The 27694-nt window shown below is 59.7% G+C and overlaps 1 protein-coding gene across 16 annotated transcripts in view; it reads left to right on the top strand.

The window, feature by feature from the left end:
• Positions 1-27694, top strand: part of NCOR2 (nuclear receptor corepressor 2) — a 207171-nt gene that overhangs the window by 118330 nt on the left and 61147 nt on the right. For 12 of the 16 annotated variants that reach the window (XM_032876484.1, XM_032876474.1, XM_032876473.1 and 9 more), the window contains 6 exons: positions 745-923; positions 4423-4477; positions 6706-6804; positions 21375-21526; positions 22719-22891; positions 24799-24861. In XM_032876484.1, the coding sequence (XP_032732375.1) occupies positions 745-923; positions 4423-4477; positions 6706-6804; positions 21375-21526; positions 22719-22891; positions 24799-24861 (721 nt within the window). The remainder of the gene's footprint in view (positions 1-744; positions 924-4422; positions 4478-6705; positions 6805-21374; positions 21527-22718; positions 22892-24798; positions 24862-27694) is intronic. The other 4 variants (XM_032876487.1, XM_032876485.1, XM_032876480.1 and 1 more) reach the window with 3 other exon arrangements.

Genomic DNA, 27694 nt, shown 5'->3' with positions numbered 1-27694 from the left:
CTGGGAAGCCCCAACGCTGAAGGAGGGGTTGGCTGTGGGAGGCTGGGTGGCGGCTCCTTTGAACTAGCTGACCTTGGCCGTGCTGGGCCCTCGCCTGCCTCCTTAGATGGGTAATTAATCGCCAGTAATGGGCTGGCTGCAGAGATTTGGGGAAATGAGCCCAGATGAGCAGTGGCTCAGAGCCTCTTAATAGCCGTCCCGATGCATTAGGAGCGAGTGCGGTGGACTCCTGCAGTGCACGGGGCCAGGCAGGCTGGGTCCCCAGTGGGCGCGCTTGAAGGAGCTGATGCCAGGGCCGGGGAGGGTGGCGCGGAGGAAATGGGTCCGCGGTCTCACCGGCCCCTCTCCCTGCCCCGCGTGCCCTCTGAGCCTGGATGGCCAGACCCGTCTCCCGAGCTGGTTTGGCCCAGCTGGCTGAACATCTTTCCTGTCATGTTTTACGGCACTTCCATTTCCAAAGGGAAGATGCATTGCCCCTTCTCCCTGCAGATAAGGCCACTGCCGCTCTCCGCATTTAATTTACAGCCCCGTCCTCCATAAACCTGTCTGGGGCTGCCTTTAAATTCTCCCTTCCCCTGGCATTGGGCTCTTAGTATTTCCAACCCGTCCTCTGCTTTCGCTCTGGCTCGGAGCACCCACGCCCTTGCCCGGGCCCCCAGCGCTGGCGGGAGCCCTCCCCACCCCTGCCCCGTCCCCAGGCTGCCCCAGCGAACTCGGGCTGTCCGCCTTCCACCCTCCCCACAGAACCTGGAAAAGCAGATGCGCCAGCTGGCTGTGATCCCGCCAATGCTATACGACGCCGACCAGCAGCGCATCAAGTTCATCAACATGAATGGGCTCATGGACGACCCCATGAAGGTGTACAAAGACCGCCAGGTCATGAACATGTGGAGCGAGCAGGAGAAGGAGACCTTCCGGGAGAAGTGAGTCCCCTGGTGCGGGGGCGCAGGCCACCCTGGCCCTCTCTGCCCTCCCCTGTCCCGGGAAGCCCTTCCTGCTCTGGAGGCCAGAAGTCCAAGGTCAAGGTGTGGGCAGGCTTGGTTCCTTCTGGAGGCTCTGAGGGAGCGTCCGCCCCGCGCCTCTCCCCCACCCCCTGGGGGCTCCCGACAGCCTTCGTCGTTGCTTGGCTTGTAGCTGCATTGTTCCTTCCCTTCCTCTGTCTTCACGTGGTCTCCTCTGCGTGTCTCTCTGGGAATTCTTTTTCCATCAAGGCCCGGCCCCAGCCGTACTGGACAGAGGGCCCACCCTACTCCCCTGTGAGCGCCTCTTAACTAATCACATCCTCAAAGAGTTCATTTCCAAATAAGGTCGCATTCAGAGGTTTGGGTGGACGTGAACTTCGGGGGACACTATTCAACCCAGTACAAAGTGTGAGGGCAGCCTTATGTGAAACGGAGCTGTGTGTAGCGGGAGAACAGGGCCGGGGGATCTCAGAGGCTGGGCCAGAGGGCAGGGACATGTGGCTGGCGGACAGCTCTTGGTTCTCATTTTACTCTGAAAGTGGCGGTTTTTTGAGCACATTCTCCATCCCAGACACTGCAGGTGTTTTTTTGGGTTTCGTGTGTTTGTCCCTCTTATCCCTGGTAACAGCATTGCCGGGCCATCCCTATTGCTCAGGCGAGGAAGCAGAAGCTCAGAGAGGTGAAGACACTTAATGAAGGCCACACAGCTTACAGACGTGGAGGCAGGATTCAGACTCCCCCATCATCAGGGCCCGGGCTCAGCTGCAGGGGAGAGGCTTGTCGGGAAGGGAGATGGAGCCAGGGAGCAGGGGGGTCTGGAGAGCAGAGGCAGGAATCGAGTGCTAAGACATGAGGCTTGGGGCTTCCGAAAGACCGGAGTGTTTTGGGGAGCTGATTGAGGAGCTGTTGGATGGATAAAACCCCATCCCCTCAACTGAACTGAGAAGTCGTATCCCAGGGACTCACGCACATGCCAGGCGCAGGCCCCCGTGAGGCGGGAGGGCTGGGGAAGCTGAGGCGTGAGCGGGGCCTCAGTGCTTGGCCAGAAGGATGTGCTGGAAACAGACTCTGCCTGCTTAGCCGCTGGACCTCCGCCTCGGCCTCCAGAGAAGGCCTGGTGGCCCGGGGGATGAGACCCCTATTCTCCAGCAACCTGCTGTGGGTTCAGAGTGCCTGATGGGCCTCGGGGATGGGGGTGATTCTGGGTCATGAGCAGCACCGGCTGACCTTGCTGCACAGTCACCAGGATGTGGCTGTACAGGGGGAACAATCCATGAGGGTCTGGGCAGGAGAGGTGCGTGTGTGTGTGTGTGTGTTTAAGATGTTGTTTATTTACTTGAGAGAGACAGAGAGAGGTACTGAGAGAGCGCATGAGTAGGGAGAGGGGCAGAGGCAGAGGGAGAAGCAGACTCCCCGCTAAGCGGGCCCCCCCCCCCCCGCCCCGCAACGTGGGACCTGATCCCAGGATACCGGTATCGTGACCTGAGCCGAAGGCAGTTGCTTAACCAACTGAGCCACCCAGGTGCCCCAGGAGTTCTGTTTCTACAAAAGCTTTCGAGTGTGGAAATTCTAAACCATCTGTAGAAGTAGAGAGGTGCTGTGACGGGGCCTGGAGTGCCTACCACAGATTGAGCAGTTTCCAGGAATAGCACTTTGGGGAGCAGGTCCCAGGGGTGTTAGGGGCTGACTCCTCAGAGACAGGGATCCTGGATCCTTGCGGGCTCATTTCAGGGTCCCCACAATCAGAGGTGTAATTGTTCTGCCATGAGTCAAGTCCCTCGTGTAAGCCAGGCTTTAGTTTGAGTGAAGGATTGCCGTCACAGATGCTAAGAAGTACTGTCGCATTAGGTATCTGGCTTCCCCCTGGTATGTTTGATATTTTTATTTATTTACGTTTTCTTTAAAAAAAAAAAAAAGGCGTTACTGGTGTGTATTCTGTGTTTCTGCCTTTCTGGAGATTTCATGTTTGCTCTTCTCACCTAATGATTTCATTGTTAATTCAAAAGGGTAGGGGCGGGGCAGGCTGGGCTGATGTCTTCTGAGGCTCAGCTTCATGCCCCGAATCTTTCCAGGAGAGCCTTCCTGGCCAAGGCCTCATTTTCCACAGAATTGATGGCATTCGGGCCTCTGGAAATCATGTGCCAGTGGCATAGAGCCCCGCCACACACTGGCTTTGTCACCTCCAGTAGCCACTTCTCCTTTCCGAGGCTCAGTTTTTTCATCTGTAAAATGGGTACGGCAACAGTGCCTCCCTTGTTTAGCTGCTGAGAGGTGCCCAGTGGGTAGGAAATTCTCAGTAAGTGTTGGCAGAGGATACAGGACTGGGTTGGAGGGCGGTGGAAGAGGTGAGCTAGAGGGTTTCCAGGTCGGAAACTTGGTCTCCTGGGATCCCATCTCTCCTTGGGGAAACCCCAAGGAAGGGATCTAGAGGGGGAAGGAAATGTCACTAGGGCAGGGAGAGGGAGAGGAAGGGAACTCTGTCTGGAAAAGCAGGGTGTTAGGCTGGCTCCAAGCTGCCCGAGGCAGGATCCCAGGCGGGGAACCCTGCCACTCTGCGTCTCGGCTTCCTCCTGGAAGAGAGAAGAGGCCCTTCCGGATTCTCCGGTGTCTGGTTGGGGAGCAGGGGAGGGGCCCATTGGCCTCCTGCCCAGCCATCTGGAGGGCCGGGCGGAGAGCACCAGGCACTGGCCCAGGCTCCCTCGGGGGACTTGGGGCCCCCACCTCACCAGCAGCTCCTTCTCTTCCCGGAGGAGGCTGCGGGGCGGTGGCGCGTCGTGGGGACCGTCAGGCCGTGGCTGGGCCCAGGCCAAGGACTCCACCCAGCATCCCTGGGGCCTCCGCAGCCGTGACCCACATCTCCGCCCCCACTGCCTGCCTGCTCCTGTGGCCCTGACATTTCAGCCTCGCCGAGCCTTTCCCAGTAATTCTGCCGGCTTTGGAGGAAGCCAGCTGGTGGGGCGCCAGCTCCCCGCATCCCCTCCGGCCTGAGTCCTTTCTTGTCGCCTCCTCGTGGGCACTCAGAGCCCATGCTCCCACCTCTCCCAGGGAGGCCTGCAGCTCGCCGCCCGACCTGTGGCCTGGCTGTGGGGGCCCGCGTGGGCTGGGCAAGACCCAGCTTCCCAGACCCGGCCGGAGATAGGAACAAAGGCAGATTTTAAAAGGGGGGGAACCCCACCAAAGAGCCGCGTGCAATGTCCTCATTTTTCCTGGAAGCCGCCTCCAGCAGGACAAACAAATATATTTTCAAAGGCGCTAAAACCAGTGACTCACTCCAAGGAACGCCCTCCCTTACCCTCGGCCCGCCCGCCCTTCCCACACCCCCCTGGGCTTAATTGCTCCGAGTGGGGCGGCGCCCGCCTGGCCGGGCCCGCGGAGATGGCAGGCGCCCGGGTGCTCGGCGCCCGCCCAGCTGGGAAGCCCCCTGTGGCCGGGCCTCACGCCCGCCGTTCCGCTCCCACAGGTTCATGCAGCACCCCAAGAACTTCGGCCTGATTGCATCATTCCTGGAGAGGAAGGTGAGTCGCTGCCCCCAAACCCGGCCACCGGCCCACCCGCCCTGCCCGCCCTGCGCCTCTCCGGGGTCCACTCCGGTGGGTGCCCGCTTGCCCTGGGGCCCTCCCTCCCTGAGCACAGAGCTTGGCCCTTGTTCCCGCTGTCAACCCTTGCCCCCCTCGGTCGGTCTGTCCTCCTGCTCCTTCCTTTGAGAAGCAGCCGCAGGCCCCGCCTCTGCTGGCCGAGGGGGTGGAGCCCCGAGCTGGGAAACCCCAGGAGAGCTGTGTGCCCCGGCTTCCCCGGAGCCCGCTGCTCAGACGGGGCAGCCGTCTGTCACTAGGCCAGGGAGAGGGAGAGCAAGGGAACTCTGTCTGGAAAAGCAGGGAATCAGGCTGGCTTCTGACGCCCCGGATGCCAGCCGGGCGTATGCTCAGTAAGTCCTCATCCCACTCGGACAAACCTTCATGTAGAACGGCCACTTGAACCCTACCTTGCCCCCAAAGACAGCCCAAGGCAGTGCCCCTTTTCGCACCACCCCCTACCTGGCAGGGAGGCACAGAGTGTCCCAAGAGAACGGCAAAGACCTCCTTCGAGCCCTTTGTCTGGCCGAGCGGTGCCTGGAGTCGGGGAAGCCGGGCCGGGCCCGGAGGAGACCCTGTGTGCTGGCATCGGCCATGGGAACCCTGGTGTTGTAGGGCGGAGCAGGAAGGGCTCCAGTAAAGGTCTCCTTCTGGGGCTGCTGCCCTGAATTACCACACTCCCTGAATCAGGTTGGTTGGGGGACATCTGCCCGCCCCCCCGCTTTGCTCAGGCCCAGCTGCTGGAGGCCTCATGCTTTTCAGCTGAGGGAGGGACGTCCGAGGGGAGCCAGGAGGTTATTTTAACATTGAACAGTTGTCCCTCGAGTCTGCCCTTAATGAGCGGAGAACCATGGAAGGAGGAAGATGGGGCAGCGTGGGGAAACAGATCTCTCTGGGCCTGAAAATCCAGCGTGGGGAAGCCGGCTCGGTAGAGATCCTTTCATCTGACTTCGTGATGGCTTTGTGCAGGGGGCGTGGACAGCCCGGGAGGCTCTGGGTCAGGGCTCCTGGGGGATGGAGGCAAGGGTTTCCAAAGCTGCTTGTTGAGCAGCCTTGCTTGGGAACCGGGAATCAGAGCCTCTGCCCTAGAGAGTGAACTTTACAGTGTGCTATGGCTAAGAGGCAGCTCAGGATAGGACGTTAGTGGGGCTCCCAGAACGGTCTGAAACAGGGATTGCCAGTGGTGCCCCGTGCCTTTGGGGACAGGCATATTCTGAGTGAGGCAGGGAGCAGGCTGGGAGCTCGGTGGGCCGGCCCGCCGTGCCCGTCTGTCTCCAGGGATAGCCGCTGCTTAGGGTCAGCCCTACATCCAGCATGGAAGGCGCTCCCTTGACTTGATCAAGGAGAAGTCGGACACGCACATTGCTCGATTTGCAAATAATGGCGTCTGATAAGACCAGGATTTTCTCAACTGCTGTGTGGGCCTCGTGTGTGGGCCAGGTTTATGTGGGAAGTGGCCTCTGTTCACCTGCATTCTGGAGGTGGCAGAGGCCACGAGGTTTGAGGCCTAGCCTGCCTCTGCACCCAGCAGCCTTGACGGAGCCGCCCTCGGAGGCGAGCTGTCACCTGGAGCTGTCCCGTGGCCGCGGGTGGCAGGCACCACCGTGTTGCGTCTGTTTGCTTTGATGATGTCCTCTTACTGGTCCTGTTTGGGCAAGGAGGAGATGGGGTTCCAGAAGGGCCAGTCGCTAACTCAGCAGGTGGCACCAGGGTTCACACCCAGATGGGTGTGGGAAAGATCAAGGCCGAGAAAATCATCAACGTCCCAAGAGATGCAGAGTCGCTTGGGGATGTTATTGTCCGGTTGGGTCACAAAGCTTGGAAGAGGTTACTCGGGGCCCCAGGCACTTGGGAAGAAGGATCTGGGCTGAGAGAAAGAAGACCCAAGGCCTAGATCGGGGCCAACTTTGAGTTTGCTCAGCCGGGAGCTGGAGCACCGGGCGGGGGGCAGGGGACCCTCTAGGGTGTCCTAAGCGCTCCATCTTGATGACTGCTCTGTGAAGTGTGTGCTCTGAGCATCCCCATTACCCAGGTGGGAAGGTGTGGTGACTTGGCCAAGGTCATCACACTCTCCGTGGAGGAGGCAGGGTTTAAACCCAGATCCCCAGCTCCAGGGCTCCTGCTCTGACCATCCACACCGGACACGGCGTTCTTCTCTCTCTGTGCTGCAGACTGTGGCCGAGTGTGTCCTCTATTACTACCTGACCAAGAAGAATGAGAACTACAAAAGCCTGGTGAGAAGGAGCTACCGGCGCCGTGGCAAGAGCCAGGTGAGAGATGGGGCAGGGCGGCTGGCTCTCGGGGCCCATCCCCGGCATGCTGTGCGGCCCTTTGCAAGATGGGCAGTGACCATCTGCGAGTATGGTTCCACGGCAGGCTCCCGTGGCTTGGGCTCCTCAGTGGTGGCTGGGAGACCCTCTCTGGGGGTGATCAGGCTACCCCGGCACCAGAGGGAGTACTAGTTCTCGGCCTGGAAAGTTCTAGAACTCCGGGCTCTGTGAATCATGATCCCTGTGGTAAAAAGGTCACATCCCCAGTGCAAGGACTGCGTTCTTTGCATGACTTGGGGTGGTTAACAAGTTTAACGTTTAAAAAATATCTGTAGTCTGTTTGTGTTGTTTTTATGCATATTTGAAAACAAAAAATAGCCAGTGCAGTAGCCTGCAGTCTGTCAGCCATCACTGTTTAGGAGGAAACTGGGGGATGAGAGCTTGGCAAGCTTTGGCTCATAGGCCAGGTCCGGCCCACCCTTTCTTTTGTGAATAAAGTTTTATTGACACACAGCCATATCCATTCATTTTCATATTATGGGGCAGCTTTTCTGTTAGAGCAGCAACAGAGTGGGTAGTCGGGACTGAAACTACAAAGCCTGAGATATGTGCTCTCTGGTCTTTTCCAGAAAATGCTCACCTCTGAGTTAAAGAAACAAGGAGCTGGTTTTAAACATTGTTAGGCAAATAATGGTAGAGATGCTGGGGTCTGTAGCACACAGGTGAAAGGGGTCTCCTGGGCTGTCGATCGGTTCTTAGGAGACAGAGAGAGGGCATGGATTCGCTTCTGGGCTTTTGAAAATCAGCTCAGGGCAGGTGCTGGGAACATGTGACTCCTGGAGGAGGTAGGCTTGTGCTGTCACAGGAGGGATTTGGGCTGGATGGACAGATGGCTTTGGGGCCTCCCCGGTGGGTGCTGCCTGGAGCTGGCGGAGAAGTGTCCTTTCTGGGGCCTTCGGCCTGGGGCACTCAGGGGAAGGTGATGAGGGCCAGGAATGGTGGGACGTCGGATCAGAGGGTCCTGAGGTTTTCTCCCTGACATTGGCGTCTTCCCTTCCCCGGCCTGGCCAGGGCAGGGTCCTGAGGCCTCATGCTCAGCCATCCCCAGTGGGTTCCTGTGGCCACTGTGAAACAGTGGCTGTTTACACTTCGCAACGGAGTCCCATAGGCAGGTTCTTAACTGACATCCTTTTTCTCTTCTTTTGCCTTCCGGGAATTGTGCTTCCCTACTGTGGACCCCCTTTCCCCTTGGCTAAGCCGCATGTAATTAGGGGAGCAAATTTGTTGAGAGGGGAATAAGGAAGCTCTCACTGCCATCAGGCATAAATGACTGGGTCTGAGTGTTGGTTCTCACTGGCTGGGTTGTTGAAGGGTGGCTGTGTCTGGTTTGTGGGTAGGGTTTTCCTTGAGCATTGTGTGGTCATGGTTGACCAGCCCATTTAACAGACGTGTAAGAGCGAGTCTTACTGGCTTGAAGGTATTTAATCCCAAAGACCTAGCTGTGGTGTTTTAGAAGTTGAAGTGCGGTCAGGAATTGTCTAGACTGAGTGGCACAAACTCAAATTCCAGGTAGGGAGCATAAATACGCTGAGGCATGAGAAGCAGTAGGGAGTGGTGGTGACTGTGGCAAAATTGAGGAGGAGCCTTGAGGCCTTTAGGTTTATTTAAAAGCCATCAGTTGAGATCTCTTGAGCACCTACTATATGCCACTTCTCCTGATAGTCTTCTCAGTGTGTGTGTCCTCACTCATCCCCCTCCCTTTGTGGGGTCACTGTGGGTGGGCTTAGGAGGCCCCTCCAGGTGGCTGGGCTGGGGGCTCTGGAGGAGAAAGGTTCTGACTCAGACAGGGAGAGCCATGTTTTCATGGAGGGAGATGAGGGCTTGTGTATGTTGAGGTCATTTAGGGAGGGAGGTTTCCCCGGATAAGAACTGGGGGTGGTTGGGGGTGTCAGTGTCCTGCATCTTTGGACGTGGCTGCCATGCCCTTTATTCTGTGGTGTTAATTCTCTTTATCGGGCACTTGAGTGCTGGGCTCAGGGAGCTCCTTGCTGGTTTTATAGACCAGCGTACATAGGTGGTTCCAAGACCATATGCCGGCGGTCTGAGAGTCTCCGTAGCATAGGGTCCCTCAAAAGTGAGGTTAAGGAGCAGGTCCTCATTGGACAAGAACAGAAGCAAGGGTGTCCCAGGCAGAGGGAACAGCAGGTACAAAGACACTGCAGCATGAGAGAGCACAGTGCCCTCAGAGTCTTTGGAACAGGGGTCTTAAAAACCTTCCAGCGTCTTAAATGAATGAAGGATTGGAGAAAAACCCCAGGATGCCGTTTCTTCTGCTCATGTTTGATGAGTGGCTAGCAGTGTTTCTCTGATTTATGGAAGATAGAAGTACAAATGCGAGGGTACATGGTGGCTCACACTTGACCTCAGCTTCCGTGAGAGGCAGCAGGGAGTGGTGAGGCCTGTAGCCAACTTAGCTCGTGCCCAGGGTCCGCCCCTACTGATGTTGGGCCAAGTGGCCTCATCCTGCCAGAGCTGATTTTTGAGGACAAGCTAGAAATCGGGGTTTATGCAGAATTGCCTGAGTTTTCAAATTTAGATTACATGAAAACAAAAACAAAACACAGGTTGTATAGGTCAAAGAACTCCGGTTTGCCCCCCCTTTTATTTTAAATTAAGTTTTTAATTATAATGCCCGTGTAGTTGGGGTGCCTGGGTGGCTCAGTCATTAAGCGTCTGCCTTCCGCTTAGGTCATCATCCCAGAGTCCTGGGATCGAGCCCCACATTAGGTCTCTGCTCAGTGGGCAGTCTGCTTCTCCCTCTCCCTCTGCCCCTGCATGTGTTCCCTCTCTCGCTGTCTCTCTCTCTGTGTCAAATAAATAAATAAAATCTTAAAAAAAAATAATGCCAGCCTAGTGAGCACGTTGGTTTCAGGTGTGCGATACAACGACTCAGCCGGTCTGTGCGCTGCTCAGTGCTCCCCATGACAAATGTGCCCATACTCATACTTGCTTTCCATCTGCCCTTGGTCCGCAGTGTAAGACCTCAGGATTCGAGCATGGTAAGGCTTGGGTGGTGGAGGTAAAGAAGGGATTGTGTGTGACTTGGGGCAGAGGCCAGACCAGGCAGGGCCGGCGCTGGGGATCCCTGGGATATTGTGTAGCAGAGGAGAAACGTCTGTTTCCTCTTTTTGTCTGCGTTGTCTTGGATTAGCCATAGTGTCTGCCCTGCTTTCCCCGTGTGGTTGTGCCCTCTGCTCAGGCCTCAGGCTGGGCCTCCCAGGGTGGAGAAGGGATGCCTCTGTGTTCTGCCTCTTGCAGAAAGACAGAGGGAAGCGTGGCAGGAGGCCCCTGTGTCTTGGGAGCTGGGACATGGCTCGGTGGCCCTCCCCTCCCTCTCATCAGCTGGGGCTGCTGCTGGGGACGGAGATGCACACACGGCCTGGAGGGGCTTTCCTGCCAGGCGGACCCACCACCCTCACCCCTGCCTACTGGCCTGTTCATAAATACGGGATAAACTGGTCAACCCCAAGACTCTGGGGCTGTAAGTCCTTTCTCTCCCCTGTGACAGTGAAATAAATGCCGGGCGCCGGTCCCTTGGCCTCACTTGTGAATCTGAGCTGCAGTTACTGGGGGACCCTGAGCGTCCTCATCTCTCCTGGGAGGCCAGCGAGACAGGGGAGCGCCGTCCGAATGGCGAGGCATCGGCCTTGCGGCGTGATGGGACAGGGATGCTGCTGCCCATTTGCTCAAGATTCGTGTGAAGGGTGGGGTGTGTTTTCCCTCAAAACTTTATTGGGGGGGGGTGTCCTGCCATCATCCCTGCTGTACGGGGCTGGGGGGTGACAACCTGTTCTTAGTGGCATGCAGGATTCAAGCCTAGCACGGTCTGCTGTTGGAGGCCAGGGGATCCCTGGTGATCCCATTTGCCACCTTTCGGCCGCGTAGCTTTTGGAAGCTGTCCGTCTTTGACCTTGTGGGCCCTGGGCTCTTCTGTCGGTGTAGGCTCTGCCGCGTCAGGGAGCAGATGGACCTTGCTGTGGGTGGGACGTGCCCCATTGAGCCTCCACCTGCATCACAGCCCCTGACCCCATCTGGGTCTCCGTCTCCACTCACTGGGAATCTATTCCTGGCCCCACGTGCGCCTGGCTTCTGCGAGGCCAGCAGCTGGAAAACTCTTTCTGTCTCTTTCAGTTCTCTGCTGCTCTCGGGACCATTAGCGTCTCTGGAGACACAGACGACTGTCTCCCCGTCTCTGGCTGTCTAGCAGTGTCTCATAGCTCCCCCAGCCCCATGCATGTCCCCTCCCTCTTCCAGGAGGCTCACGGCCAGGGAGGCTGTAGTGCCTATCTGTGGTTCCTGTGGCTTGGGGCCACACTGTGGCTAAGGATGGCCATGAGGGGCCTCCCAGCTGCTCAGCCCAGCAGGGGCCCCTTGACAGGCCCTCCGCACCAGGTGTCAGAGGCCCAGGATCGTGTGTTCACCTGAGGGCTTTTACAGACTGACTCCTTCACGTCAGAACTAAAGTTCTGGCCTCGGAGGCAGATCAGACCGGGTCTTTCGGGACACGAAAGGGAAGGCATCAGCCGAGCTAGGCTGTCTTGACACCTCCCAGACTGTGCCGATTAAGAACCACAAGGGGGTGCAGGGGTGCTTCAAGGTGTTGGTGAGTGGGCTCGATGGCCCTTCTCTTGGCTGGGCGGTCCCACCTGCCCCCTTGTAGAAGGCGCCTTTTCTGAGTTGGCCGACTCCTCGCCCAGGCCTAGAGATGGGGGATGGCCCTGATGTCTTCACCGGTGCCCGTCACCTCAGCCTTCCTGTCTCAGTGGGTCCCAGGCTCACATCCCAACGTCTGGGGAGGAGAGGAACCCATGGTGCTGATGGCGGGGAGTTACACTCCCCAGAACGGAGGGGACACCGCCTCCTGCTCCAGACGGGCTGCAGTCCCTGTCCTCAGGCTGTCCCCTGCTGGGGTCCCAGGCTGAGTCACGGACCTGAGACACAGCTGGCGTCAGGCTGAGGGTCTCCCAGCTTTACTGGAGGGCTTGTCAAAAATCAGACTGCCGGGATGCGCCCCTCCGTGGGGCCTGAGAGCTACCAGCAATACTGGCTGCTGGTCTGGGCCACCCACAACCTCAGCCTGGGGGATGTTTACTGGGGAGGCCCCCCAGGAAGGGAGGGGGAGGGAGAAGGTTGGCGGAAGGGGAAGTCGAGGCTTGGTGCAGGTTCACGGCCTGCCTACCACGGTTGGGGGTGGCGCACGGGAAGAGGAGATGACCCTGAAGGGGAGATGAGCTGAAATGGCCCTTCCGAGGTGTCCTGAGGTGGGCAGAGAGGGCCAGGTCTCAGCCCACAGGCTGGGGATGGCTGGGGACACTTGAAGCCATGGGGGCAGCAAGCACCTCCTAGAAGGGGCCTGGCCAGACCCTACGGGGGACAAATCCTGTGCATTTTCGCATTTGCTAACTACACGTCCCAGTGGTCATGACCTCCTTGAATGCTTAACCACAGTGTGTGAAGCAATACGTCAGTGCGTCTGTTTAGGTGACACCCTGTCCCGTCACACCCTCATCATGGGCCCTGTACCAACCATTTGTTCCTCGTGTTGATGGTCACGTTGGAAAGCTTGGCTGGTTACAAAAGTGGAATGTAAGCCTCCTTGATGAAAAGCATCTGCCATTGGGTGTCTCTGGGCTCAGACCCTGAGACCCGCTGTGCTGCCCTGAGGGCAGGGAGGCCCGCCCGGCATCCACGGCGTGGGTGCTCAGCCCTGGCCATCGGGGCACCAGGGTCATCTTGGTGTTTAACAGAGGGTGCCATCCACCTCTGGAAACGTCTCCATATTTGGACGGAGGGAGATGTAGGCCAAGCCAGAGACTTCTGGAATGCCAGCCCCTTCACGCCCACCCCTGCTGGACCCTGCACACCTGAGCTCTGGCAGGTGGGATCTGAGCCCGCAGATCCTGGACCCTGGCCCGTGAGACCCTCCCTTGAGCGGCAGGCGCGATCGTGGGCTGGGCCCAAGCCCGAGCATCCTCTCCACGAGGTGAATCACCGGCTGAGGCGGGGGATGGTCCAGCGGTTTATAGTTCATGATTCATGGACCGGGGCCCCATTATCCCAGCTAGTTGCAGAACTAGAGCCCAGGAATGCTGTGGTCGCTAGTCGGCCTAACTCTGCCGGCCGTCTGGGAGCAGAGAGTGGGAGGCGGATTTGGGCCAGGCAGCAGGGCCCATCCCTGCTGTGGCTGTGACCAAGGGGCCACTGCGGCCCTCCAGGTGATGGAGGGGGTATGCCGCGGAGGGGGCGTGTCCCTGGGGGTGAGTGTCCCCCCCCCCCCCGGGGCAGCTGGGCCCCAGCCTCCTGGCCTGTCCCTGGGGCGTCTGAGGGGGACCCGACTTCCCCTCCTGCCCTCTGGCCTGCATGTCCTTGGACTCTGTGGCTCTTTCCTGTGGCCCAGTCGGGCTCCCACCGCCAACCAACATCCACCTCAGGCTCCTGTGTTTTCTAGGTTGATCTCCCTGTCTTGTCCTCTTCCCTCCCTCTTCCTGTCCCGTCTCCCTGACTCTTTCCCCAAGTGTGGGGCTCCGTATCACTGTTTCCCTCTGTGTCTCCATCCACGTCCCTCCCCCTCCCCACGCTCACGCCCCGCAGCCTCCTCCTCTGCCTTCCTCCCCCTTCCTCCTCTCTGATCCTTCTTCCCGTCCCTCTGCGCCTCCTCTCCCTGCTTCTTGCCAAGGGACAGGTGACCTTGTTCCGGTTGCCGAGGCACCACCAGAGGCTCCCATGCCTGGGGCAGTGCTCACGGGGGACAGCGTGACCCGGAAGGCTGTGCCCAGGTGGGTTCAGCCCGCCGCAGTCCACACAGGGAGGGGCAGCGGCTGTGCAGTTGGTGCTGGTGTCCAGGACTGGGTGGATGAAATCGCTTGAGAGCTCCCCCCGGTGCAGTCTGGCAGGGACGTGGGACAGGCCAGATACGGCCACACTGACTCCGGGCGGGGCTACGTTTCTCCCGGCCCACTGGGTAAGCATGAGTGTGCATGTCCCCGAACGGCTGCCTGAAACCCAGATGGGCCTCCAGCCTGGGGCTCTGTGCGGCTTCCCTGGGCGGCCCAGGCCTGTAGGAGGTGGCGTTTCTGCGCTGTTGGGGACAAGCGGGGCCGGGCCAGACTGTCCAGATCTAGCGCTCCAGTGAGCAGATGTCCCTGATTCCTGCCCAGGAGGCGAGAGACTGTGGGAGGCCACTCCGGGCCCGTACCCGCCCCCAGACACATTTCAGAGACCACTGTTCTCAGGAGGGTGGGTGGTCTCCTTCCCAGGAGAGGCCATACCCCAGGGAGCGAGCAAGCTGGGCTGCCGTCTTGGGAGAAGACAAACATGGCCTTCTCGTGGGCCATGACGTGGGGGCAGGGGAGACCTGGCTCTCTGCCAGCCCTGTCCGAGGCAAACCACATCAAAGGCATAGAAGGACATGGAAAATGTGAGCCCAGCCCAGAAACTGTGAGCATGGAGCATTTGGATCCCGGGGGGTGGGGTGAGAGGTGGGGGGCTGACAGACCCCACATCCTGGCATCTCAGGCTGGGCTGCCAGGAGTGAGGAAATAGCAGAAGAGCAGCATTTGTGTGGGTCTGTGCTGCTGTGGGCCACGGCAGGAGGGATCCCCTTGGGCTTGACCACTCTAGGAGCATCCCGGGTGGGTGGTGGCCATGTTGGAGACCTTTGTGTCACGACTTCACGTTGGTCATCCCCATTCTAGATGATTGCACACTGAACAAGACAAGTGAGGTCCCAGAGTGGACGCGTCCATGTGGGAGGTGGACAGTGCCCAAGGGAATTAGCATGATTGTCGGAGGTGGTCGTGAGGGCGGCAGAGTGTCGGGAGGCAGCCGATGGAGGGATGGCAGCTTTTAGGGAGCTGACCTCGAAGGCTCCTCTGAGGAGAGGGGGTCATCTGGGCTCAAACTTGAGTGATAAGAAAGCACCAGCCAGGCAGAGTCAGAGGGAGAATCCCACGGAGCAAGTGCAAAGTCCCTGAGGTAGGAGTAAACATGGCATCTTCCCGGAGGCAGAGGGGAGCAGCCCCAAGGGAAGTGGCTGAAGTGAGCAAGGGCGTGCAGGGACTAGATCACATGGCCTCGTGGTCTGTCAGACCACTGGTCTTCTTTCCAGGGGCAGGACGGGATCTGATCGACAATTTAAAACAGAGCTTTGGCTGCCACAACCACATATCTCCCTGCAGGCAGAACAGACGTCATGGGTGTGGTGTGTGTGTGTGAAATGCTACTCTGGTTTTTTTGGCACATCTGTTTGCAGGGGCGTGCTAGGGAGTGTTCACACCCAGCCTTGTGGGGGCGAAGCCCCGATTTGTAGCACGTAACAGTTGCCGTGGTATAAATACTCGCATTGCGCCGGATCTAAGCCACCGACATGACGTCACCGAAGGTGGAGCTGGGAGGGGGCGTGCCCTTCGGTGGAGCTGGGAGGGGGCGTGCCCGGCGCAGTAGACTTCCGCTGTGCAGATGCCGTTGACGTCAGTAACCTCGAGAGCATAGATAACAGATCTGTGTAGTCTAATAATTGGGAAGTGCTGCGTTTTGAGTACTTCTTACCCTTGTTTTTATCCCAAGTTCTTTAACTGTAAAGTTTTGTAGTTTAGGTTTTGTTTTTTGTTTTTTGTTTTTAATTAACATTTAATTTATTATTTGTTTCAGGGATACAAGACTGCGAGTAGTTTAGTTTTTGATAACCGCTGTGTTTAACAGCTTAACTGCAAAATCCTTGAAAGCTGAGGTCTGCTCTCGCGAGCGGATCCAAGCCCGCTCCTACACACCTCTGTCTGGATTCGGGGCGTCCGCTGTCTGCGTTTCCCCAGGAGGGACAGGTGGGCTGGAGGAGGAGCATAGGGCGCAAGGGTCAGGTGCGGGCCACCAGGACCAGAAAACACTGTTGTGTCTTGCCTCTGACCCCTGACCAGACCCCGGTTCTCCCACCTGCCTTGGGCTCCTGGGCCCCCTCGTTCCCACTGCCGAGAGACTGCAGGTGTCATGAGGACAGAGCCCCTCTTGGGGTTTGCTCCATGGGGGGGTGCATGGTCTGTACTCAGTGACGGGTTTGGTGAATGAGTGGCTGAGATGGCGATGTCGTCGGCGCTGCGGGGTGCGAGGAAGCTCTCACGGCACGTTTCTGAAGACCTGTCATCTGAGGGTTAAATCCCATCAGCTCTCACTCTCTCCTTCGGGAAGAGACAGCCACGCCTCCCCGGATCGGATCGGCTGCCGTGTTGCCCTTCAACACGGGGCAGAAGACGTCATCCCCTGCCCCACCCCACAACTACTGACGGGAGCCTTGGTGGCTGTCCATTGCCACCAGGACACCCCTGTACGTCAGAGCGTGAGGGTTACAGATGGCCAGGCTCTGCAGCCATGTCCAGTATGTCGCATGGTAAGGACAGTGCTCGTGTTCATGTCGCCGTGCCTTTGCCCAGGCAAGTTCCCTCCCTGCAGTGTCCCCTCTCATCCTTGTCAACCAAAAGCCTTTGGGGACTCTGCTCAGAGGCCTCCTTTCCCATCCCCGTGGGTCAGGCAGAACTGCCACCACATCTGTCATGTGCTCTGCCTTTCAAAGTGTCCCCAGCACGAGCCTCCTTCTGCCCTGGCGGAGTTCCTTGTCTGTCATTTGGGGAAGGTTGGGGATCGCATTTTTGGTGGCGTGGTGTCCGCCTCGTGTGCTCAGAGCACGCGTGTGGAGGGAACATGCACGTGGTGGCGCAGTTGGGCTTGAACGGGGGAGCCCGTGACCTCCCAGCCTGGGGTTGCAGGTGCAACGCCTGCCCGTAGGATCTTGCTGGAAAATGCTGTGCAGTCTGGGGCCAGCCCCTCGGCTTCTCCGTGTCCCTGTGTCGTGTGCTGTGGAGCAGAGGTCGTCCCAGGGCTGCTGGGAGGATTCACTCACAGGTAGAATGAGGAGAAGGCTTCGTCTGGATGTGTTGTTTTTATTCATGCGGTTTTCCGTGCAGCCCTGATCTGGGGCTCAGCTCAGCGCAGGCTCTGTGGCCTCCTGCCTGTCCTGCACTCAGCTCTGGAAGCAGGGGTCCCTCGGGGATTGGAACTGATGGCTCTGGCTGACCATAGATCCGGTCAGGTTTTCCGCAAAGCCGTGCTGTGGTTTGGGAGGGACGTTCCCAACCGAGTCCTGGGCATGAAGCCCATCGTGAGTCGGAAACGAGTCTGGAAAGCAGAGGTAGACCCCGCACCGTGAGCTCCAGAGTCCTTCGAGAGGGAGTTTGGCCTCCGGATCTCCCCACCCCCTAGGTCCACGGGTGTTACCTGCTGCCAACGGCAAGGGTCCTGGGTGTGTTTTGGGAAAAAAGGATCCCTGACAGCCTCACTCCTCAGTGTGGTCCAGGAACTAGCAGCATCAGCCCCCCTGGAAGCTGCCTAGAAATGCAGTGGCTCAGGCCCACCGCAGACACACGGAGTCTGCACTTCCCCACTGTCCCCAGCTGACTCATGCACGGTCTAGACGGAGCAGCACTGGTCTGGGGCACGAGTGGGCACGCGATGGCTCCTCAGGCCAAATCTGGCCCACTGACTATTTTGTAAATGAAGTTTTATTGGCACAGAGCCGTGCCTATTTGTTTATATTTTGGTTGCTTTCAGGTTACAAACCGAGGTGAGTTGAGCAGTTGTGACAGAAACCAGTGGACCTGTGGCCGCACAGAATTAACCGTGTGGCTCTTACAGGAAAAGCTGGCTGGCTCCTTGTCTACGGCACTAGATCTCAAGCCTGGTCAGCCATCGGAGTAACCTGGGGATTCGTGATTGGTGTGGCCCCCTCCCGGGCTCCCCAGGTGTCCTGTAGTGCGGTCATCAGGCCGTGGGAAGCTTGGCTCTTGTTTCCCCATGAAAGCTGGCAAGTGCAGCTCCACGGCCGTGGATGGCTGAGGTCCGGGGCTGGGGCCTGTAGTGGCCGCTCCTCCTTGCTGATGTAGCCGTCCTCCTGTGTGCTGCCCTAGACCATCAAAGGCTTTCCGAGACTGACCTGGCTTGGGGGTGGGGGGTTGCGTGAGTTGGGGCCCCATCTCGCCCCATAAACCTGGAGTGAATGGAGCCCTCCTGAGTCATCCCGTTGACTTCTGCATGCAGCAGGAGGCCAGGCAGATGGTCCTTACTGTGCCTGACCAGTCTGTCCCACTGTGAAATGTGTTTGAGGCCAGGACGGACCTGGGGCTCCTCCCTTTTGTCCCCTGTGACAGTGCCACTCAGCTCAGGGTGCTGGGACACCTCTCCCAAGGGAGACGGCAGCCAGGTCGCAGGAAACCCTGAGCCTGTCCATGGCCCTGTGCCGTGGCTCCATGGCAGTGTTGCTGCACTCCCCGCTCCTCCGCACCCCTGCACTTCTTAGGGCTTGGGAAAGTGTCTGGGCAGGGGCACCGGTGTCCAGCACTGGGCTTGCACACCTGGTGGGAAGGGATGGGAATCATGAGCAGACTGTGGTGCTCACTGGAGCTCCTGAGCCTCCGCATGAGGTGGGCACAGGTCAGGAGACTCTGGCTCCGAGCACCCCTGAGTGGGGAGGGGCCCGCCAGGGTAGGTGGAGTGGTGGGAGTGGGGGCTCGGCATGGCCAGGGTTAACTCAGGCGTAGGCCGGAATCCTGACCCTGCTGTTTACCTGGTTTGTCCCTTGACTTCTCTGTGCCTCAGTTTATTCTTCTGTAAAATGGGAGAATGAAGGGGTTGGTAAAGGAGGTGATTGCAGTTCATAGAACAGTGCTAGGCGCAGGGTACTTAGACTGGTTTTTGTTATTCATGCTGTGACATGGGTGATGATTTGGGGGTGGGGGTGGTTATAGGCTGGCCCAGGCTTGGGGGAGTGGGGGTTCGAGGAATCTTGAATGGGGGACAGGGTGGGCAAGGTGGAAAGGGACAGGGACACCCAAAGACACCCCCTCGGACCCAAGGCCCCAGATTCTGGTCAGAGGCTATGAGTAGGGCTTTGGAGACCATGGGGCCCAGCCGTTGGTTCTCGTGAAGCGTTGCTTCCCTGTAGGATGGGAACACGGGTCACTGCCCTTTCTGTCTGAGGTTGGCTAAGGGCACGAAGTGGGGTAGCGCTTGCAAGGGGCTTAGCGTGGTGCCAAGGACAGGCCACCTCCATGGGTGGAGCCCCAGCTCACCACTCCTCTCTGTTTTTCATCTTCATTCCTATCCTCGGGACCTCAGAGGGCCGGAGCTCGTCGACAGAACGTGCCAGGCGTGCAGTCAGCCCTTGGGAAGTGCTGGCCTCTTCCTAGGGGGCCTTCTCCGGGATTCCGAGGGGGAGGGCCGCAGGAAGGTGCGGAGCTCAGGGTGGCACGGAGGCAGACTCCCCTGGGCCTCCGTCCCTGTCAGTCAGGAGGCATGGGTGCGGGGCTGGGCCCCGTGGGTGGGAGCTGTACTCCCTGGCTGTGCTGGCAGCGGTGGTGGCTGCTTGGTGGAGGATGAGGTCCCAGGAGCCTTCGAGGCCCCCCAGGCTAGATCCAAGGGATGCTGACAGGTGCCTCCCGCAGGTTGGCTCAGCATTGGGTCCCCGTGGCCATTGGGAGGGACAGCAAGGAAGGGTTTGGGGTAAGGCTGCCGCCCAGGCGGGGTCTGGGTACGGGTGTGGCCGAAGGCGTGTTGGGCGGTGCCGAGCTCCCTGTGGTCGGAGAGCCCCTGCCATCCCAGCACCTGGCGTCAGGCTCCCAGGTGTTGTAGAAGTCGGCAAATCTGACAGGCGGAGATGGGAGCCAGGCTGGGTGGCCTGTGGGGCAGGGGTCAGTCCTCCTCCCCAACCAGCCACGCGCTCTCCCCTGCCCTGGAGCCAGGTCTCTGACCCCTCATCAGGCGAGGGTGCAGAGGGCATGCTGTGTTGAAACAAAGCAGGAAACCTCTCTGTCCCCACTTCCACCTGCTGGGATGGACAGCTCCAAAGGCGACTTTGCCTTTTGGGTGTGAGAGGGGGCCATAGCTCCTAGGCAGTAGGAAGTTTATGCTTTAGTTCAAGTTGAGGGCTTCGGGGGGTGAAAGGCAGGCTAATTAAGGGCCAGCCACCGGGGATCGGCAACAACGTGGTGGGGGTGGAGAGGCTGTTCCAAGTCCAGCCGTCGTGCCCCTTGCCTCCTCTGACAGAATAGAGGGGGTTCTTGGAGAGGGGGAGGCAGAGCTGAGCCAGGAGGTCCTGGGGCAACCTCTGCCACAGCTTCAGAAAGCGTGGGTTCCCCCACCCCCCCAGGGTCCACAGAGTGCCCCCAGTTGGCCTGTGCTCCCGCTTCCTAAATTCTAGCTGCACGAGAGGGTCCAGGGAGGTGTCGCAGGCCAAGGCAGCCTTGGCAGGACAGCGTGTGTTCCTGAGACACAGGGAAGATGCAGGGAGGGAGCGAGACCCTGCCTGCCCTCACCTTCTCCCTCAGCTTCATTTCTTTCTCCTTGTCGGATCATCCGTTTGACTGTACCCCTACCACACACACGCAAGGCTTTGCTTGGGTTTGTTTTCCTTTCACTTGGCTCGTCGGCACGGAAAGATGGTCTGGTTGGTAGGTGTCTGCAGGGAGGACTTTGGGGTGGCTGTGCATTTTTAAAGATTTTATTTGACAGACAGAAATCACAAGTAGGTAGAGAGAGGCAGGCTCCCCGATGAGCAGAGAGCCCGATGTGGGGCTCGATCCTAGAACCCTGGGATCATGACCTGAGCTGAAGGCAGAGGCTTAACCCACTGAGCCACCCAGGCGCCCCTGGCGTACATTTTTTAAAGAAATGAGGTGGGACAGAAGGGAAGTCCGGCAACCTCTCGGGAAGGAGCGGGCTGCCCTCACTTCCTCCCTTGTCCTGACTAGGGCAGGCTCAGCAGCCCGGGCTAATGGGGCAACAGGCCTGTGCCTGCCTTTGCCTCCGGGCAGATGAAATGCCTTCACGAGGAGGCTGGTTTGCTGTGAGCCCCTTTCGTCTCCCCCTGAAGTGGAGGTTCGCGTCCCCTTGATGCGAGGAGGGCAAGCCCGCTGTCGCAAGAGCAGGTCCTCGACGTGGCAGCAAGCGCCTTCACATGGGCCTGGGCCCAGGACACCCCTCCCGCCGGCCCATTTTACAGATGTGGTGACAGGCTGAGAGGTGGCCTGAGCTTCGTCAGCGACGTGTCCCCAGGTTCCCCGGTGTTCACGCTGCTCTGGCTTCAGGCCAACCAGCAGCCCTCCCCGTACTGTTGATGGCGTCAGTCCCACTTTAACACCCACGCCTGACACCAGCTCTGAGGCTTCTCTCCACTGTGCCTCCTGGGCCCTGGCTGAGGTGTCGGCATTCTGACTAGCCCTGCTGCGCAGAGTCTGCACAGAGAGGTCAAGATCCTCATCTGAGGTCACACAGCCCCCGAATGGAGGAGGCAGGAGTTAGCCCAGGCTTCCAATTTCTACCCCTCGCCTGGGATTTCTGGCTCCCCAGACCCCGTGGGCTGCAGGACCCCAGGCTGCGGCCGGGGCCGTCTCCCCGCCCTGCCAGCTCCCTCAGCCCAGGTGCAGGGACTCCCCGGTCTCACTGTTTTCCTCTCCCCTCCCCCGGGCCAGCAGCAGCAGCAGCAGCAGCAGCAGCATCAGCAGCAACAGCAGCAGATGCCCCGGAGCAACCAGGAGGAGAAGGAGGAGAAGGAGAAGGACAAGGAGGCCGAGAAGGAGGAGGAGAAGCCCGACGTGGAGAACGACAAGGAGGAGCTGAGCAAGTAAGACGGCCGGGCCGCCCGGCTTTGCACCCCCAGGGAGCGGCGAGGAGGTGCCCCCGACCGCGCTGGAGGCCAGGCTCCCGCGGGCAGCGCTCCGCAGAGGCTGTGAGGACAGCGGTTCAGCACCTGCCGATTGTCTGCCGGGAAGGGAGGCATCTTTGGCTCCGTCTGAACCCAACAGCCCCCCTTCCGGAAGCCCGCCCGGCCCCCTCCCCTCTCCTCCCGCCCGCCCTTTCCTCCTCGAACCCTCTGGAGACCTCAGAGACTGATAGCTCATTTGAGCTCGACTCCTGAGCTAATACATCTAGGCAGTGACTTTGGAGCTCTTTGCCTCCTCGTCTCTCTCCCTCCTCCGCCAAGTCTCCCGGGATGCCAGGCGGGGGACGGGGGATCAGAGGAGCTGGCGGAAGGACTAGGGATGCAGGCGGGCCCTGCCCTCACCTCTAGAATTCTCGCTGTCAGCGTGAGCTCTTGCAGATCAAGGCACAGCCTCCCGTGCCTGCCAGGGGCGGGCGCTGAGCGCGGCCAGCTGGAGATCCGTGCCGGGGAGGGGGCGGGCACAGCTCCGTGCCAGGTACCTGGAAGAGGCTCAGGAATGTGGCTTCGGAGAACATCTGGCTTCGTTACCCCCTGTCTCCCGGACGCCCAGGGAGGGCCTTCAGGAAGATGAATGGGAGGCGGGAGTGGTAAAGCGGAGTGGCCCCGTGGTCCGCCCTCCTGAGTCGGCTTCTGAGAAGCCCCCAGCTCTGGGTACGGAGGTCACACGCACCCCTACACACCTGGCTCGGTGGCCCACGCCAGCAGGAGACTTCCCCTTTTGTGCTGCGAGGCACAGTGGCCCTTGATGATGCGGCCAGCAAAGCGAGGGCCGTTCCTAGAGGTCCGCGGAGCCTCTCTGTTTTGGGGAGTGAGGTAGCAGCCCGTTGGTGGTACCCACCGGCACCCCATGCACTCGGCACAGAAGGCTTGCCGATGGGGAGCAGAGAGTGGCTCTGTCGGGCACGTGAGATGGTAGCTGCTGCCTGCCAGCCCTTCCTCCGAGCGTCCCCCCACCTCTCAGCCTCTGGCTGGTATAGACCCTCCACCCCCGCAGCCAGCACTCCTCGAGCCAAAGAAAAGCTGGTCTCTTGCAATGGTCGTCTGGTCTCCAGGCGCGGACGAAGCCATCCCTGTCTCTGTCTCTGGCCTTCAGGGAGAAGACGGACGACACCTCGGGGGAGGACAACGATGAGAAGGAGGCAGTGGCCTCCAAAGGCCGCAAAACGGCCAACAGCCAGGGAAGGCGCAAAGGCCGCATCACCCGCTCGATGGCCAATGAGGCCAACAGCGAGGAGGCCGTCACCCCACAGCAGAGCGCTGAGCTGGGTGAGTTCTGGGCCAGGGAGGACCGTGGCTTCTGAATCCCAGCTTGAGCTTCTGAACGAGCTGGGTGACCTGGGGAGAGCTCCTAAACCTCTCTGTGCGCCCTCATCTACACAGCGCTTGCCGGGTGTGGGAAGAGCCCATGACGGTGCGTGGGGGTGGGAAGGGCTAGTGGCTGTCAGCCCCGGTGATCCCAGAACTGGGAGGGTTCACATAAAAATCCAGATCGCCAGTTTGGGTTCTGTTTTTTAAATGAGAAAATCCGGCTGCACCTGGCCCCCATTTCTTCCCGGTAGCAGCTGACACCGAGTAGCCCTACCCCTGGGTAGAAGGACCTGGGCACAGACTGTACCCTCCCCACCCCGCCTGCCCCCAGCCCCAGTAGGCTCCCGGGTTTATACTTCACTTCTGTGGGCTTCAGTTTCTCCTGCTCAGCAGACGTCCACCCCCAGGGGCTCTGAGCCTCCCCCCCCCCCCGCCCCCGCACCTCAAGTTGTAGGGGGGTTGGGGGGAGAGATGGCTCTAGTAGCAATTCTCAAGTTCAGCCACAGGGGGGCAGCCAACGTGTGTCTGTCATCTGTACTGTTTTGGCTGTTGGAGGGGGGATACTGACCTTCCCAGCTCTGTGCTCAGGCGGAGGCCCCCACCACCAGGATACTTCCCCAGGGTGGGAGCTGATAGAGGTGAGGTTTCGTTCTCACAGATGCCCCCTACCCCACACCCAGGGTCCGTATCAGACACTTGTCCCTTCTTCCTGTGGGAGATAATTTGTACCCACTTTATAGATGGGCTCTTTGAGGCTTAGAGAGAGGATGTTGCCTCCATAGTCGTGAGCTCACCGCGATTCAGATCCAGCCCCATTGGCCACAGATCTCATGTGACTCCTGTAGGCGTTTGCTGGCTGCCCCTTGGTGCCCGGAGGCTGATTCGGTGGGGGGGGGGGGGGGGGGGCGGCTAACTTCTGGGAAGCTCCTCTCAGGCCCCAGGCTGATGTTGGGGCAAACACCACCCGGGCCCTCCAGTGGGCTGTTCCAGCACCCCACCCTGAGCTCGGACTTCTGTCTTCCCTCCGAGGATGCCTTGGGAAAGAAGGGAGAGTTCGTGAGGTCTCACAGGTTGGCAGGTCACAGCAGCAGGGAGTGGGAACATATCCCCTCTCTAGGCTGTTCCTTCTCCTTTCCCTCCTGCTGGAGCTTTCCCCACTGGCCAGCCGGCCTCTTCCTAGCACATCCTCTGGGCCCGGTGCTGTCTAGGCACTGAGTCCATGCCGCTGGCTCCTCGTGTCTGCCCTCTTGGTGAGGTCTTAAGCAATTTACAGGGAAAGACCTGGGCTCCTATCTAGGGGACCTTGGAGGAGAGATCCAAAAACAGCGCCACAGCGGAGGCCTGGCCAACTCTGTGTGAGGTCAGCAAGAGCCATGTCCCTTCTAAAGCTTCCTTCTGATCAGGTGGAGTTTGGGGAGAGTACAGCACTCGCCCTGTAGAGCAGCATTCTCAGTGAGGGACCTGATGAGCCCCAGGGGACAATTCTGGCCAACCATGGCCACGTCTGGAACGCTTGTTGATTGTCACAGCTGGGGTGGGGACTGCTGGCAGCTGGTGGGTTAAAACCGAGGGTTTAACAGTAAAGAATCACCCGTACAGACAAGTCCACACTCACATGAGGGCCCCGCCCACCCAAAGCTCGCGTCCCGAGTGCCCCCGACCTTCATCCGGTCAGCGAGCTTTCACGTAGGTCACCCCCTTCCCAACCGAGTGCATGCAGAGACCGTCCTCACAGTCCAGACCCTAGACCGCCTTAGCGTCCCCACCTGTAAAATGGGCTGATTACACCACTGCCATCCCAGCGGGCCAGTGGAGGCTGGGCCGCCCCTCGGGCTGCTGCCAATGCACCCCGTCTTCCGTTTCAGCTTCGATGGAAATGAACGAGAGTTCTCGCTGGACGGAAGAGGAGATGGAGACAGCCAAGAAAGGTGAGGGGCTCTGGGGGCTCTGATCCGTCCTGATTGGCATCCAGACCCCGCAGCTCTCGTGCTGGGGAGGCTGAGGCACATTGGGCCTGACCCACGTGCTCTGGAGCCGTCCGGAGGGCCAGGCTCTGCTTTCGGGCTGATCTCAGATCGGTTGCCTTTCCTCGGAGTCTTGGTTTCACCCTGCAGTGACTGCGTCATCAGGCACACAGTGTGTCCCCAGGGTGACATTGAGGCGCAGCTCAGAAAAGGTGCAGCTCAGGCTGTGCGCATGGGTCAGTGGACCGCTTCTGTCGCCTCTGGGGTCAGCATGTCGTGGCCCGGTAGATGCTGGTGGCAGCGCATCTGGGCGTCTTGGAGGGGAGGCCCAGAGCTGACCGGCAGCCACCACAGTGGGGTCACAGGGTCAAGCTGCGTGTCCCCTTCAGCTGTGTCATCTCTGTGGCTGGAGGCCGTGCATGGTAGTGCTGACCTCATGTCCTCCCTTAGAAGCCAGCTGCATGTTCATTGGAGCCAGAACAGCAGGGTCCTTCCCTTCGTGGCTCAGTGACCTATCTCTGTGCCTCAGTCTCCCGTTCTGTGAAGTGGGAGAGGCATCCGTGAGGAACCAGAGGTAACAGGCATCGAGGGGCCTGAGGATGGGTCCTGTACTGTCGGGGACTGCATCCGCATGGGTTCCCCTTGTCTCTGGGCTGACTTCTTCCTGACTGTGCCCAGCACTGACAGGAAGGCTGAGGCCAGGGGTGCCTGATCCCCATTTACCTGCCTGCTCTCATTTACTCTGGTCCCAGCTCCCAGAGTGGCTCTTGTTCCCATCCCGTTTCACAGAGGACGAAGTGAGGAGTGAGGGCAAGGATGGCCTGGGGCCCGGAGCAAGTCCAGGCCTCCAGCTCTCGTCCCCCTGGCCCCACCAGGGCCCCACCGCAGACGTGCAGCTTCCTGTGCCCAGGGCTCTGGGTCATGACTCACAGAGGGGACAGATGGCCTTTCTTGTGAAGGCCCCGGGCATCCAGAGGCAGGCGAGTGTGAGGACGGGACAGCCTCCAGGCCCCCACACTCCAGCCTGGGAAGGGGGTGCTGAGTGGCCCGAGTGCTCTGCCCTGGGGTTTCAGAAACTGACCAGGAGCAGCCCCAGACCTGAGCAGGGCTTTCCCTCCCAGCTCCTGTCTGGGCACCTCCGCCCCTCTGAAGCCCAGGCCCCTGTTCCAAGCTCCCCACCCTTGGCGAGCAGCGACCCTCTCAGCCCTCGGGAGAGGAGCCCCCTGCTTCCCCTCCTGGGCGAGGCCCTGGAAGGTGTAGGCCGAGCGGCACGCATAGGGGCCCTGGGCGTCGTCTCTCACAGCAGGGCAAAGGGGTGCTGTTAGCCCCCCAGGGGGGCGCACGGTGCTTTTTCCTCTGTTGGTTTCTCTCTGTTCTCTGTCCGTGGTGTGGTTCCAGGCTGGATTGCACCACTGGGTGCAACTGAGACTTCCCTGAGATCGCGTGAGTCTTTTTTTCTCTTTTATGGAATTTCGGCGAAACACGCCTAACGCAAAATTTACTGTTTGCTCTTTCAAAGTGTACAAGTTAGTGGCATTAAGCACCTTCACAGTGTTGTGCAACCGTCACCTCTGTCTAGTTCCAGAACGTTTTACCACCCCAGACGGAAACTCAGTGCCCACAAGTGGTCACGCCCAGCCCCCGAGGCCCGCCAGCCTCTGGCATCCACTTATCTCCTTTCCGTGTCTGTGGATTTGCCGTTCACCTGAATGGGATCCCGCGGGACACGCCCCCCCGCGTCTGGCTTCTCCCCCAGCCTCGTGCTCGCGAAGTTGATCTGTGGTGTTGTGACGTGTGGGCTTCGTTCCTTTTCGTGGCCGAGCTCTAGTGCCCCGCGCGGGGTCCTGCCGATGCGGCCGTGGGTCTATCGGTCGACGGTCATGGGGGTTGTTTCTGTCTTCGGGCTCTTGTGAACAGAGCCGCTGGGAACACCTGTGCACAGTCGCACATTTTGTTAAGCACGCGCGAGTCCCCTGTGTATCCGTCATTGGAAGCGATGTCACCCAGCACCCCCCCTTCCCCTCCCACCGGGGTAGTGAGGGGCTCTGTGTGCAAGGCCCAGGACCGCCAGCCGGCGCTCCCACAGCCCCTCTCTGCCGCGCCCCCCCCACCCCGAGAGTGTCTTCTGTTGGCCCCCTCCCTGCTGCCTGGGAACCGGGAGTTGGCCAAGTTGGCGGCTGTCCTGTCTCTCCCTCTGGGAAGGGCAGATCTGGGGAATGGGAGGTCGGCGGGGATGACTCACCGGCCGAGATGGGAGTGTGCCCCGCTGTCTCAAGGTTGGGTCCTCACAGCGGCGGTGAGCTCATCCCGGGTCCTGCCCACAGAGACGGCAGCGCGAGAACCCCCCGGGGACGGTGCACGCCAAGGCCCTGCTCAGTGACATTTGTAATAATGCGATGAGCGCTGGCGTGCTCGTCTGCCGTGAATTACAGCAATCTGGACAATTACTGCTCAGGGTGGCTGCTAATGGCTGTGTGTTCCAGGCGGCGGGCGGGGACGGGGCGGGAGGCAGGTGCTGGCAGCCCGGCCGCTGCGCTCCAGCATGAGCCTGGGGGGAGGGGGGAGATGCTAGGAATGCTGTGGAGCCCCCCGTCTAGCCCTCAGGAGCCCAGGAAGGGACTCAGGAAGCAGCTCAGCTGCGGGCAGGTGGCGTGCCCTTGGCTTGCTGCCCAGCCCTTCCCATTGACCTGGAGCTTCACCTGAGCAGGGCAGGGGTACCCAGAGATGAGCCGGCCCGGTCCTTCCTGTGGGGAGCCTGGGGAAGCAAGCAGGCGGCTGTCCCCAGGATCTTGGGGTT

Source organism: Lontra canadensis, unplaced genomic scaffold (assembly GCF_010015895.1).
Source record: "Lontra canadensis isolate GAN:19392208 unplaced genomic scaffold, GSC_riverotter_1.0 scaffold58, whole genome shotgun sequence".
Lineage (NCBI taxonomy): Eukaryota > Metazoa > Chordata > Mammalia > Carnivora > Mustelidae > Lontra > Lontra canadensis.
This window is presented reverse-complemented; position numbering and strand designations above follow the sequence as displayed.